The 14,719-nt window shown below is 33.5% G+C and overlaps 1 protein-coding gene across 6 annotated transcripts in view; it reads right to left on the reverse strand.

Annotated features, from left to right (window-relative positions):
* LOC143900236 (protein turtle homolog B) overlaps window positions 1-14,719 on the reverse strand; it is a 236,933-nt gene that overhangs the window by 219,717 nt on the left and 2,497 nt on the right. For all 6 annotated transcript variants that reach the window (XM_077411339.1, XM_077411337.1, XM_077411336.1 and 3 more), the window contains exon 2: window positions 7,896-8,257. In XM_077411339.1, coding sequence (XP_077267465.1) covers window positions 7,896-8,004 — 109 coding nt within the window. In that variant the 5' untranslated portion in view covers window positions 8,005-8,257. The remainder of the gene's footprint in view (window positions 1-7,895; window positions 8,258-14,719) is intronic.

Here is a 14,719-nt window from a genome sequence, read left to right on the forward strand (position 1 = left end):
ACCTGTTCAATGATTACTCACGAATACATCAATTGGACAAATAATTGGAGAATTTATAGTCGAACGAGATTTATCATGAGATATTACGAAAATTGAAATACCATAATTAGTCGTCACGCGACACCATTATTAAACTATGTAATGTGATCAAACCGATTTAAGCGTGTATTTTCGGATTATAATGGTATGTTGGGATTATTATCGCTCCTGGGTCTAAATTTTCTACTAGATCCAGTATGTCTACAAATAAGGCTGTATTGATTCTCTAATCAATATATATATATATATAAGTATAAAAATAAGCAGACGTGTCTTTAAAAAAGATTACATTTTTCTTTGTTGTAATAAAATTAAAAACAAATTTTCGTAATTTAGAAGCTATTCAGTTATAAAAATATTCATCAAAATATCAATTTCAATGCAAGTTCAAAAAATCCATATTCTTAAATCGATATTCTTAAAATATACCGCTGGTTTACAAGTTTTTAAGCAGTGGTATATAAACACAGTTAAATACCAAAATATTTCAACTATATTCTTTTATTCGTATAACTTATAGATATATGATGAAGGTAGGTATGATTTACGATGTTGTTTTACAAAGAATAAAAAATCAGACGATTCGCGCAATCGAGGCGTTGCGTTGTCGGGTAACATGTTAGTCGGATCGATCGGAAATGTCTTTCTATCAGGCACCGGTTGGCAAGTAGTCAAGGGAAACGGTTTACGGGTTATAAAACTACGCCTTGTATAAACTGCAACCGTGATTGGTCGTCTCGCTTTTGTGATATACAGTCTACGACATTAACCACTCAAATGATACCCTGAAACTAGGCGCATAGAGCTATATTCTCGTTTACACCGCAAGTTCGTCCTATAACTTATCTCGTATCATCTTTTTTACTGACTTCCCGATACGACCTCCCAAAATTTTATAAAAAATTCAATGACAATTTTGCTTTACTTACGACTGAATACGGTTTGTATTCAAAAACAGAATTTCTATATTTTATAATATCACAAACAGAATTTGTAATTTAAATATTAGTAGCAAGATGGCTGCGGTCCATAGAGCGCTGAAAGCATCCCTCTATCTTCGTTTGATATTCGATGTACAACGAAGACAGAATGATGCTTACAATGCTGTGAGCGTGAATCGGACCGCAGCCTATATGTGTAATCTTTGAAATAGAAAATTGTATATACGACACGTAATAATTTTTTTCCAATATCTCCGTTAAAAAACGCAATTTTAAATCGATAAAAAATTTATACATGAAAGGTAGCTCGCTTAGGATACAAAATATTATAAAGCGGAACTATAAAAAGTTTAGATCTCATTGTTCAGATCTGTCTGGTATGCAGATCGATTTACGGCGAAATGTAGCATGTAGCTGGAAATAAAAATTGGCCGTATGAACCGCGATAATAATACATGCTGGAAAAAATAATCTACTACTTAATTCGCCCTTTTCTTTGAAATTTAACACAACACTCGACGCTCACACTCGGTATGTACACCTAGTGCGAACGGCAAAAAGCTCGTTCTGTCGCGAAAGCTTCCGCGCGTAAACAAACGTTAGCCGCATCGAGTTGATGCTTCTATCCCAACTTTCCTCTCGGCTCTTTTTACCGACGTGTTGGCACCCCGTATACCTCCATTTTCTCGCGACTTTTCATCGTTCCCAACGGTCTCATCGGCGCGAATCAACGAACCGTGTACCAGCACGATTTTACTTATGTTACGTTGTGCAAATCAAGTGGTTTGCAAATGATTGATAGCCGCGTATAATCGCTATCTTTGACGCACGCACAAATTTCTTGTTATTCAAACGACCTAGTTTTCTCCTCTTTCAGTGGAAAACGATCTCGACTGTTCCTCCCTGATTTTTATGAACTTCATACATGTCAGCTCAAAATAGGAGAAAAATACACTTTTTTTTAAACGTTTTAACTTGGAATATTTGATTTCTTCTGATCAAATATCATCAAACCATGTAAAGTAAAAATGCTTCACAAATTTTTGGGGGGATAGAAGCATCAACTCGATGCGGCTAACGGTTGTTTACGCGCGGATCGAAGCTTTCCATTAAAATAATATTGAAAGTATCTTGTAATTATACATGAAGCGATTTTAACGTTGTAAAACATTTATTCCACAAATTTTGATAATTTCGAAATAGCGTTTTACTCACTAAATCTGCAAATGAGCATATAGTATAAAACGTATCTTTTATATATATGTTTTCGCTTATCCTGTAATATATTTGAGCTTATAAGAAGATTAAAAGAGGAATGAGTTTTTTACAGTTTCTTTTTCCTTATTATGTTCTTTTCTCATTTTTATATAAACGTAACATATTCATTGAAATATTTCAATTAGTAATCAACGAATACTTACGATATACTTTGTGTATATGCAAAACTTTAATATGACAATAAATTATGTCAAAATGCGTATTCTTCGCTCTACAAAAAAATAAATTTGCGCGCACTAATGGAAAATATGTTATGCAGTATATAATGCCAAATTGCGCGGTTGCCAAACAAACAAAGTTGCATTCAAACAACGAGTTTTTGCCGACGTGAAACGCGACATGTATTTTACTTCCGCAAGCTGACCTACTAATCTAAGAATTAATTAAATCTGCTGTGCCGGCAAGATTTCATTTCGTGTCTGTAATTCTTCGTGTACATTGCGCGAATAATTCACCTCACACATGATTATTTGGCAAAGATACGAAAATTGTATATGAAACGTTGCAGAATTTTAGAACTTTATTATCTCAGTTTGTTATTCGAAAAATCTTATTGCAATATTAAAAAAATATATTATTTACACTTACCTTTATACGTTTGATATAAATTGTATATATATATTCTTATGTATATAAATAAATATATATATATATATTTAAACAAAATCTTGTAAAGTTTATTTTATAGATACTAAAAAAATAAAGCTTTATAAATATTCGAATTCAAATCAATTTGCTGTTTTTATGTTACGATTGTTACGTAGCTTCTTGATTTCTAAACCTTTTAGATCTGCCGACATTATTTATAGATAGTATTGTGAATTTGGAATTCTAAATCTTCGAAAATGTCCATTTACTTTAAAATTCGTCGCTTTTAAATCCTCAATATTTTAAATTTCTAAAAATCTTAGAGTTTCTTTATATGTTCCACTTCTACTTACTCATTTATCTCTCATTGGGAATCCTTTACTTAAATCCTATTCGAAATAATCTGTTCATACTACCACTGGGCTACCGGTTCATGAAATATGTATTAAAAGTGCCGTGATGCCGGTATACAAATTAACTCAGCTGCCTCAATTTAAAAAGAAAAACGCGGGGACGACGTATCTCATTTGGTTGACGCGTCCTCGCATTCCCCACGGAAACGCCTCGCTCGAAAACTTTCCCGAAGAATCCGACGTAGCGACGTCTAATGCATCTTGACGCGCGTTTCACGAGGAAAATGCGGAAAAACTGGTGCAAGCACTGAATGTCGACAAATTCAACCTTCAGGCGGTGAGATCGTGACAAAAAGTCAGATTGGCAAATAACAATATTCTCATCGAGATTACACAAGAATCAATTTTTCAAGTTTCTTTTGTCATATCTTTTTTCAAGTTGTGAATTGTTAATATCATGCAGTTAAAACAATGGAAAAAATGTCCGAGAATATCCTATAATTTATTAAAATATAAATTTCAGATTTTTAAACTTTAATTGGATATAAGTATCTCTGGAATATTTAATTTTTTAAAATAAATAAATATTGTAAGTAAAGTTAAAATGCTTTAATATTTTAAAACTCGAAAGAGTGATATTAAAATTGTTAAAATTTTATTGTATAAAAGATTATTAACGTTATATATTAATATAGTTGATGAATTTTATGTGCATTAAAATGATTTTAAACTTAAAAAACATAAAAATGTTTTGAGGAAAGTTTAAAAATATTCACAAATCATAGACGCACTATCACGCGAGATCACAATTAAATGCAATCAATATTTCACAGCATTTCAATCATTCAATTTAGAATATTTAGATTGATATCACACAGTTTTCGAGGGCTATATATTTATAGCGATGGGTTTCAAATTTCACCGATTAAGTACCTATACCCTTTTTATCAACCTTTACCTAAACGTGTATAAACTTTTGTCCCATAATTAAAAGATTACCATAAAAAATGAAAGCTGCTTTGCTGCCAATGTATTCGGCAGTCAAGTAATTTACGAACCAGAATGCTCCAAACATGAGGTAATACGCGTACGTAACAAAAGAGGAAACTTTGATAAAATGCGAAAAGAAAGACTTCGGGCAGTTTTAGAAACGTATGAATAAATCATTTCCGAGTTGCGACGAGAGCTACAGCATGATACGTTGTGATCTTTCTTGCGAGTTCTTGTAAAAATCGGAATTATATAAAGCGATCGACATAAAGGTTAGAATTTACTAATTTCGATGCCTTTCAATATATTAATAATAAATATATTATAAAATTAATAAAATGTCTAATTTCAGATTTATAAAAGTCTTTATAAAAATCATATTTCTTATCATCTCCCAAAAAAAAACAGACTTTTTGCGTTTTTCATTTCATTAATCCACCAAAAAAGGGCAACCTCTATATTAACTTTTCGCAATAAGAATCAATAAGTCACATTTGCCAGTCACATTTTACTTTGTTCTTCGCGATTTTAATCAATTATCGAAATGTTTGGAGCCAAGTGGCTTACTCGTTTAATTAACTGTCGGACTAAACCCTCACGACGTTCTCTGTACTTTACGCTTCGAGTAGCCGTAATTACTTCCGTTTCGCGCTCAACATTAAATAAAACATACTTGCCGTCGTTTAATAGCACAACCAAGTACGAGTAAAATTATACTTGACTACACATTGATTTCGCGTAGGTTATTTTCTTGTTGTTGCTATTTTTGTTGTTGTTGCGAGGACTACTACTACGAGTCTCTGATAGAGATTCCCGATCGGATGGTAAATATTTAAACGCGAAACGAATCTGACTGCGTCCAAGTCGTTTGCTGACGTTGCAATCACGTTGAGCTTTAAATGCGAGGTCGTCTGAGAAATTAACTTGCGGTGATTTGTAGCAATTCAACTGTAGAATCAGCATCAATTCGTAAAATTATTACTGTGAGAAATTAGTACATAAAATATTGAATATGCAGTAATTGTAAGTAGCAATATTGCGAAATTAATATCGTGAAGTCTCTTTGCAGTGATATATATATATTTCTCAAGTTAAGAGTATGTTTAAATTTGGAGTATCATTGTAATAAAGTTTTACAAATAAAACTTAGGAATTATTATTACTATTACAAATCCTATAAGATATCTGATTCCGTAGAATGCATATTCGCATCGTTTGTGTCAACTTTTAGTTGAGACAGCAATCAAGAAAAAATTAATTATAAATAATTACTTTTTTCTCTATTACATTAAAGATACAATCTATCTATATATGATAAGTCTAATCTATCAATCTATAATAATCCCAGTTTCGACAGTGATTTATTAACAAGAAATACGGAGCTACGTCTCGAGAAGTGACGATGTAATTTCACTGGAGGAGAGGGACAGAGCAGTCCGTCGCGCATTTTCTTTTCGCATGCAGCGTGGCGCCCGGCCTTGATGGTCCACGAAATAACGGCGACATGGCGATCTCGTTAAAGCCGCGGTGTGTAAAATGGGTTAAAAAACCCCTCATTTTCACGCCCGAGGGACGAAATTACGCGGCCGGAATACCCGGTGGCTTTTGTCACCGGGTGATTCAATTGCCACGTTACCAACAAAAGTATACGTCGCTTTGTCCACGTATACACAAAGCAACGTTGCCCCGTGAAAATTGGAATAATGTCCGACTCGCAAAGAACCCGGGCACGTGCCTTCTTACTCATCCATGTAAAGAAAGTAGGAATTATTATAAAATATGTATGTAAATACTTTTTAATAATCCCCTCTCGGGGGATTCCCTTAACATTTCTAAGTTTCATTTTGTTTCAATTTTCACGGTCGTATAGAGTGAAACCCATTAACGAAAAAAATGATATAAGGTTTCGTTGCTGAACGCGTTATTATATCTTATTTATTTGTAATAAGGAAAATTTTTTAAGTTTATATCAATTACATTTAAATATTTCACTGTCTGATCGAAAATCTTGATCAAAGATTCTCATAATAATCCTTGCAACAACGACAGCAAGAAAATAACCTAGTTGAAATCAGAATGCAATCAAGCAATTTTAATCATACTTGGACGCACGCCGCACGGCTAAATAACGTCAAATGTATTTAAAATTTTTTTTTCAAATTTTAGAATTATTAAACTTGACATAAATTACTTCATTTGTATGACTGCAGTTATTCAGTATACTTAATTAAATATATAGATTTATGTATCTTAACTATTTATCGTCAAAAATAAAAAAATGTGAATAATGTAGTATCATTTAAAATATTTAAAATGTATCTCGTCATTTTAAATTGCGAATTAGTCTAATACTATCAAGAGAGTAGTAATACAAGTGTCGGAAACGATAGATAGATTAAGTTCTATAATACTGTTTTCAAACTGCGCGTAACAACCAGTGGAGTAATAATTCTCCATCGCAGTACTATCTATTAACAAGACTGATAGATTTGCTCAATACACACGACACACAGCGAGACACTCGATTGTGTTAAAACGATCACGTATTCAGCGATCGATATTTACTCCTTTAAAGTACGATGTAGTAAACTTGTATAAATTCTATCTCGATACATACGCGAGTTACGCAATAGTACATTACGAAATTTTATCTTGCACGCAGTTATATATCGATTCACCGTGCGTATCTATATATAGGTTTTTACAAACATACTAATATATATTATATTAGGATTATTATGATTGCTGTGACGTTTGGTAAATGCTGTAATACTCCATAGATCTCACAAAAAGTGTCAATCAATAAAAATGTATGAAACATAGAAACAGTATTCTCCATTATTTAACTCTTCGGAAATGCGTATAACCATACCACAAAATCAATCTCGTGTCTGGCTGCGTCGATATAATGTAACAACCGATCGTATTCATATTACCGATATATATTGGAAAAAAGTGTGTTTCGTGAATGCACGATATTCGTCTGTTTTCCAAACTGTACCCCAAGCTTTTACCGAAAATTGTATTCTGTCGCGGATATGTTCGAGTTAACGCACCATATATATTAATGGAAAGTCGTGTTTTCTGCTTTCCTCAAGAATAATCGATCAAAGAACATATTGGATATTTATTGGTCTCGGAAATGTTGGAACAATCAAGACAAAATTCGAAATAAAGTCTATCAGTCTATCAGCCGATGACTCTGCTTTTAGTGGAACTAGTTCAGTTTTATTTAACAATTGCATAAAGTACTGATATCACAATATCAATTGAGTGCATTTGTTTTTACGTTAAGCGTATTTGTTTGTATTGTTGTTGTTAATTAATTATTCGTATTTTTGTTTATCTAATGTTAATGTACATTAATATAAAATGAATCTACGTTGTTCAATTAACACTCCACTTTCCAGAAAATAAACATATCATAAATGTCAATCGAGATGTTTAATTATATTACATTTTTTAATTTCATCATTGCTGATACACGTTGCATGATACAATTTGTATATATATTGAATGTATACAAATCTCTTTAAATATTCAATTATATTCTGTATTGAAATTTAATTGTAATTCTGTTTTTTCTCTTAGTCCAATGTATAATATTTCGGTTTTTTGACAAGAAATGTTTTTCCAACTTTAACGACCATTAAATATCCTTCGTTCCATACTCAATTAGCTATAGATTATTTAAACTGGCACTCACCGATTTCCTGATTGGTTATCCTGGCATGGCAGCTGCTGCAAGCGTAGAGTAGAAGCGTGAGAAGTGACGCGAGAGATCCAAGGGGGGTGGCCATCTCATCTCGAAGCATCTCGACGCCCCGACGTCACGTCACGTCACGTCACGTCACGTCACGTCGCGTCGCGTCAACTCGTGTCAGCGACACACTTGCCCCGCTCTTCGCTTCCTTTTTACAACACCCGTCGTCTTCTGCCCCCCTCGACGAGAATCGCGAACCAGGACCCAGGCACTCTTGGAAGCACTTTCCGCGACTCAAATTCTCATCGTCGAACTTTCCCTCCACAAATTCTTCTTATTCGCCAGCTGATTTTTCTTCGTCAAACCTTCGAACACACAACCATTAATATATTGAAATCGTCAATAAATCACCGTGAATCGTGATTTCATGCGCCAACATTCTTCTTTCTTTATTCTTTACTTCAAGGCCATACTCTACTGCCTACCCTTTTGTAAAAAAAATTGAAACAGAGAATATATATGGAATAACCCTTAACAAACTGAATTTTTATTTCAAGTAGGAATGATAAAAAAAGCATTATGCATGGAAAACTGTTATGGATCCAACAGTTTTAGAATGGCAAATAAATTTATATTATATATGTTTATACAATAATACAACGTTGGCGAATGTAATATAAAAAATAAATCACGTATATCTTCCCTTGGAGATTTGTTCAGAAACGTCAGTAAAGTAATCTGTTCTTATCACATATTCTGCTTCTCTATTTATAATACGTTGAGCGAACAAATAAAGGTTAAATAGAAACAACAAATCGTTAACTTGGGGGTAATCCAGACTTTGGATAATCCAGACTGGTGCAATCTGGCTTTAAGCGTATCTCAAACCGGAATTAGATTGATCCCGAGATGCATTGCTTTGGTTTAGCGTAAAACAAATAAATAAAATTTTTTAATTTAGAGGAAAGATCAATTTTCTTAGATTCGTGTATCGAAATAGAAAATAAAGCAACCTTTGCAGAAATTAAGTTCTTTTTAGTTTTGCAAAATATAAATATTGCACTTTCTGTATGAGGCCAAAATGATTTTGTTTGCGAAAGACAATTATCGTTTTAATCTAGAATTTGCTCGCGAGCAAAGCGTAACGCTTGACACCGCGATTTCGGAAAATTGCGACCCTTGCAAATGTAACGTGCGAGCTCGCGTTACCCATTTCGCGTAAACGCCCTTATGGCTCTCTCTCTCTCTCTCTCTCTCTCTCTCTCTCTCAAATTCTATTCTGCTGATTTTCCTTTCTCACCTGTAACGAAATGCACGCAATTCCAATGGCAGTTGCTCCTGCCGCTCAAACTCTCTCGATAGCTGACAGTGGTACATTCAGCGTAATCACGCTACTGTTTCTCCTTCCCTCTTTCCCTTTTTTTTCAAAAAAATACTTGCGCATCCGCAGAAAATGTTGACTCTGCTTCCACCGTTTTCGCGAAATATTTTTTTGCATCCGTTCCCACAGGAACAGAAGAGAGGGGAAAAGGGAGCGAGAGAGAGCGAGGTGGGAAAATATTTCATCCGGCGATTGCAATTGCTTCCGCCGCAGATAATTCGACCGACAAAAATCCGGGAAGAAAAAAAAACATGCACAGTCCTAGCGCACGCTTGTATCCACCGCGTGATGACAAGAACGTGTTTCTTGTTTTCGAGTTTTTGATGCACCACGCGCGCGACAGGCCTCGTCGATTGTGACACACAGCGCACCGAGGCGCGGCGCTTAAATATCGCGATTGTCGTTTAATCGAGTTACGTACGTGCCCCAGTTATTATTTTATTTACCGATCGGTCGCGCAACAAGTTTATTTCCGGATACTTGCCGTAGCTGCCGCTGTTATCACCCTCTGTTGTTATATCGTGACTCGTGCGTTCATATCGTGATATATCGCGCCGCGGCGTCGATTCCATTAATTTCGATATAAGAATGCGCTCTTCGATCGACATTCTTTTAAAAAAAAGTACTGTATTTAGAAAAAGTAATGTATCTACAGCGTAATACGTATATACTTTTTACTTTGTTTTTCTTAGAAAGGAAAATAACGTTTCTTGTTCGAAACAAAAGACATTTTTATAGGAAAAAAAGTTAATTTGGATAACGACTTCCTCTCATATATTATTTCTGGTTACGAAGATAGTATTACGAAAATCGCTAGAAGAAGGAATCCTAACGCATTAAAACTTGCAAGTCTCAATGGTATTCACAAAGGACTATCTTAAAAAGTAGTATAAGTTTTTCAATACCAATTGAATTAAATTATCAGGGGACACATTTCGCAGCATGGTCTACTATTATCTACAGTACGGTTACTTGAGAAATTACAAATATATATACTTATAAAAAATGTAAAACTGCGCATAAACGAAAGACTGTTTTTAAATTGACGCACTTTGCGTCAATTAAAATATATCTATCAAAACCGTAATTGTACTTTTACAGTTGTAAAACATGTTAAGTTAACAAGTTCACGAATACGAAAGAAATACAAACCGAGAATAAGAAAATAATGTCGAAAAAAAATTACTCGTTTCCTGACAAAGAGCAAATACTTAACGGATTGTTATACACTTTGCAATGTAAACTACTAAATAAAAATTGGAAAATCAGATGGAAAAATAGATACATTAGATATATGAATGATCCAGTTGTAATGTTTTTCAAATATGCAATGTTATCGGACTGTCATTTACTTGAAACAAAAGTCCGGTGCAAAAGCAGAAGTAATATTTTATAATAATTATAAGCACACAATTCTATTTAAAATGCCACGTATACAATTAGCAAGAGGTATTTATAAATACTTTAAATCAAATGGCTTAATTCGATATCGCTCGATAAACAAACTGCGCCTTTAATTACTTTTCGCGGGTGAGACTTGGAAAAATATAAATAATTAATTTCTCCCATCGCCTCTCTCCGCTCAAGTATCTAACGAAGCAAAAAATAGCATCAATTTTCAGAATGGATGAGTAAACAAACGAGCGAGCGAGCGAACGAGCAAGCGAGAAGAGCGCAAGAGCGCATATATCGAAGGATGTGCTGTGCATCGTCCGAGAAATTGCAATGTAAAATTGTAAAATTGCAAGCGAGCAGTATCGGGCCGTTTAATTCGAGACTAATTAACGGTTCAATCACGTCCCACGCGCAGATATCGCGAGGGACCTGGTAAATTACGATTCATTATTCCACATCGTACATAGTCTATGTAAAAGAAGTGCCCGGACAGTTCCATTCGGGAGTTAAACCGCTAACTGAAAATTTGTGCACACTAATTCCGCAATATCCGAACATTTCCACTAGTAGAGACGATGGACCAAAATATAATCCTATTTTATCTTCAGTATTATATGAAATTCCAATATAGTAAATGTATGTAACGATACATTAATTTTTAAAAAATGTAATCTAGCTCGCTCAGATAAAATAAAGATGATAGACATAAGAATCTATATAAATCTATATGAAAATTTTATCTTAACTGAAAGTTGTAAAACATAATAAAGTAAAAGTATTATTGTGTAGTTTTACAGGTATATCTTTAAAAATAATAAGCTCTATATAAAACAATAAATATTTTTAAAAATTATAATTGACTGATATTTTTACATGTGTAGCGACACTGTAGAAATTCAAATTTGGAACATTTTAAAGTTCGAATAATCATAATCGACAAATCGACAAAAGCATGAAGGTATTGTAATATTCGATAATCTATCAAAAAAATTATTAAAAAAGAATTTTTTAAATTCTTTACTGTGTGTTGTATACAGGCAATTTAGCTTATTCGATGCCTTAATTTATGTTGGGAAACAAACGAAACTGGAAACTAACAAAATTTAAACACTAACAGTATCTCGCTAAAAAGTTCAAGATATTTGTATATGAATAAAAAAACAAGTTTAAAAATGCTACTCACACAATGGTTTAGTAGTCGAACAAAAATATAGGTCTTGTAATATCTCTACCACAAATGAAAACATTTCGTGTCATAATAATAGAACAATACTCCATTATTACGATATGAAATGTTTCCAGTTACATTTCTCTTAATTTATATTTATTTCCATCAACTTTTTCTATATTTATAACATACCATCGTATACATATATTGTGTGTGTATGTGTGTATATCATATATATACAAATATATGTATATATACTTATTTAAACTTTTAATTTTACATATCAAGATATTCGTTATATTTGTCTAATATGACAACGTACCGGAAGAAACATGTGAGTTAAATTTTCTCAGCAAGAGGATATTCATAATTAATGGCGTAATTGGTTCGTGGAAATCACGATATAAATTAGACATATGATGCAAAATACCAGAGGTCTTTAGGATAGATCGCGACCAAAATCCCTCGATGAAACAGCATAATGTCAGGAATGTAATCGCTTACAGCCATCAGAGATTTCCATGTAAATGCATCGACGCACCTATCAGTAGAATTATTCGGTTATCCGCTCGGAGGATCGAAGAGGTCGAGCCCTAACCATCTTCTCTGTGCTATGATCTCTACACGCTTACAAACGTGGATTGACAATAGATGAATTTAATGACCGCGAGAATTTCGTTTCGCTGCGTATGCGATAATATCGTGACGTATTCTCATTACGCGATTCCCATCTCGTATTATTAGATCAAATTATATTTGTCTTCTTCTCGTTAGGTATTCTAATTAAATTAATTTCATTGAGATTTGATGTAAATTCAATAATTCAGTGCAATATTAAACATGAAATTGCGAACTGTGCAATGCGAGGAGATTCGTGACGTGTGACGTGAAATGTACTAATGTGAATTATTGAATCAAAAATCAACAAAAATAATGCAAATATTTCATATAAGCAGAAATATATTTACTTTAAAGTTGGAAGATGAAACGAACGTATATTCTACATTTTTTCCTATAAATAATTCTGCTTTTATTACAAAATCGGCGAGAATTTTGTACGCGAAGTATTTATAAATGTAATTGTTATTAATTTTCCTACCAATACATAAAGATTTACAATTCATGCTTTTTATCATTTATAACCTTTCACGTCCTTTAAAACTTCTTATCTTAGAAATAAGTCTTCTTATCTTATCTTAAGGTCGAGTGTCACAATACCGCAATTTTTGACGCGGCACTAATCGCGCGACAGCAGTCGCGCGTACTGTTGCCAAAAGCGCGATGAGAGTCGCGCGATTTCACAGAAAAAAATAATTATTCTACAGCTAAAGAGAGGAATATTTTATTTCTTTTAAGTAAGTTTTCTTTATAACAAAGAATATTTTTTTATCAATAGTTTTCAAATATCTTGACACAAGTCTTTGAAAAGCCAGAATCTTGTTTTGAGTGAATGTAATACTTTATACAACGACTTTTTATGGTAGATTTCCGGATACATATAACCTTATCAAATACTTAATCTGCAAATCTACAATAAAGTCATTATAGAATGATTAATTTTCTGTGTCCAGTGTCCAGTCTTTTATATGAAACGTGGAGGAAAAAACGTTAATAATTCTTCATGCTAATTAAAGAAGAAGAAAAGGAAGAAATTACATTATTATTATTTCGTGAATGCTATAGAAGTGCTCCAAATGATTTGCTTATTGCGAGAGAGACAGAAGAATTTCAAAAAATTTTATAATTTTTATCTCGTGGGTCATATAACCATTTATAGTTGTTCACCAATTCACACAGCATAACATCATTCATGTTGTGTGGAACGTTAATTTAATTAAAAAGTAGAACTTGCCAAAATATTAGCGACTAAACTGCTCCAAATACAATTGAGTGAACTGAGCCGCGCGGCTAGACTGCTCCAGGAGCAGGTGAGTCGCAAGATTCTGAATCGCGTCGCCACAATCGCTAGAGTCGTACGACTAAAAACGCGGGATTGGCAATAGTTCCATTGTATTACACGCAAATCAGACATTAATCGAAGACGCGCGGCTGCAATCGCGCGGCTTGAGCGTCAAAAATCGCGGTATTGACGCTCGACCTTTAGAAGATCAAACTTGAAGTAAATGCTTCAATGTCTCATTTATACACGTTCTGCAGAATATATTTAATTTAATCAAATTTAATTCATTCCGTTTAATCGAATCGATCATCAACCCAAATCATAATTTGCCATTTTAATCAAATAGCTTCTTTAATAAAATGTTAAAAAATATTCTCGATCTTACTGAAACTAATAGTAGTAAAAGTTCGGCAATAAATACACAAATACTTGAGACTTATATCTTATAGCACAAAAAAATATAATTAATAATAAAAAGTAACTATTATTCGCATTTAATATATTACAAGTATCTAAGTTTTCAACTAAAACTACTAAAACCAAACCTATCAAGCCAGGCAAAATTATATTGAATCTGCCTCTTAAATCCTCGGAAAAAAAGTATATAAATAGTTAAAAACGTGCATTTGATTTCAATTCGATGGTATCGTATTCCGGTAAATCGCATCAAACATCAAGGCGTGCCGATTGATATATCGGGAAACGAATTAGATTTAAAAATAATACGATAAAAAAGGGACGGATCAGCGGTTTCATTCAGGATCTTCGTATCCCCAACAGGGGTATAATTTCTAACGTGACGCGTCGGCTTTTTATATATGGAAGATTCTTTCATCTTTCCGATCGCAAAAGCATAAATTGTTTTCGTGACTGGCAACGCGCGTCCTTTTCGAGAAAATTGCCAGTCAACGAGCGACAAGCGCCCAATTTAAGTCCCCATGTAATACGTCTGTGAAACTGTTCCTCCGCATCAATCGTGCGTC

The sequence above is a fragment of the Temnothorax americanus genome, unplaced genomic scaffold, assembly GCF_048541705.1.
Source record: "Temnothorax americanus isolate GAGA-0224 unplaced genomic scaffold, ASM4854170v1 Scaffold3, whole genome shotgun sequence".
NCBI classification, from domain to species: domain Eukaryota; kingdom Metazoa; phylum Arthropoda; class Insecta; order Hymenoptera; family Formicidae; genus Temnothorax; species Temnothorax americanus.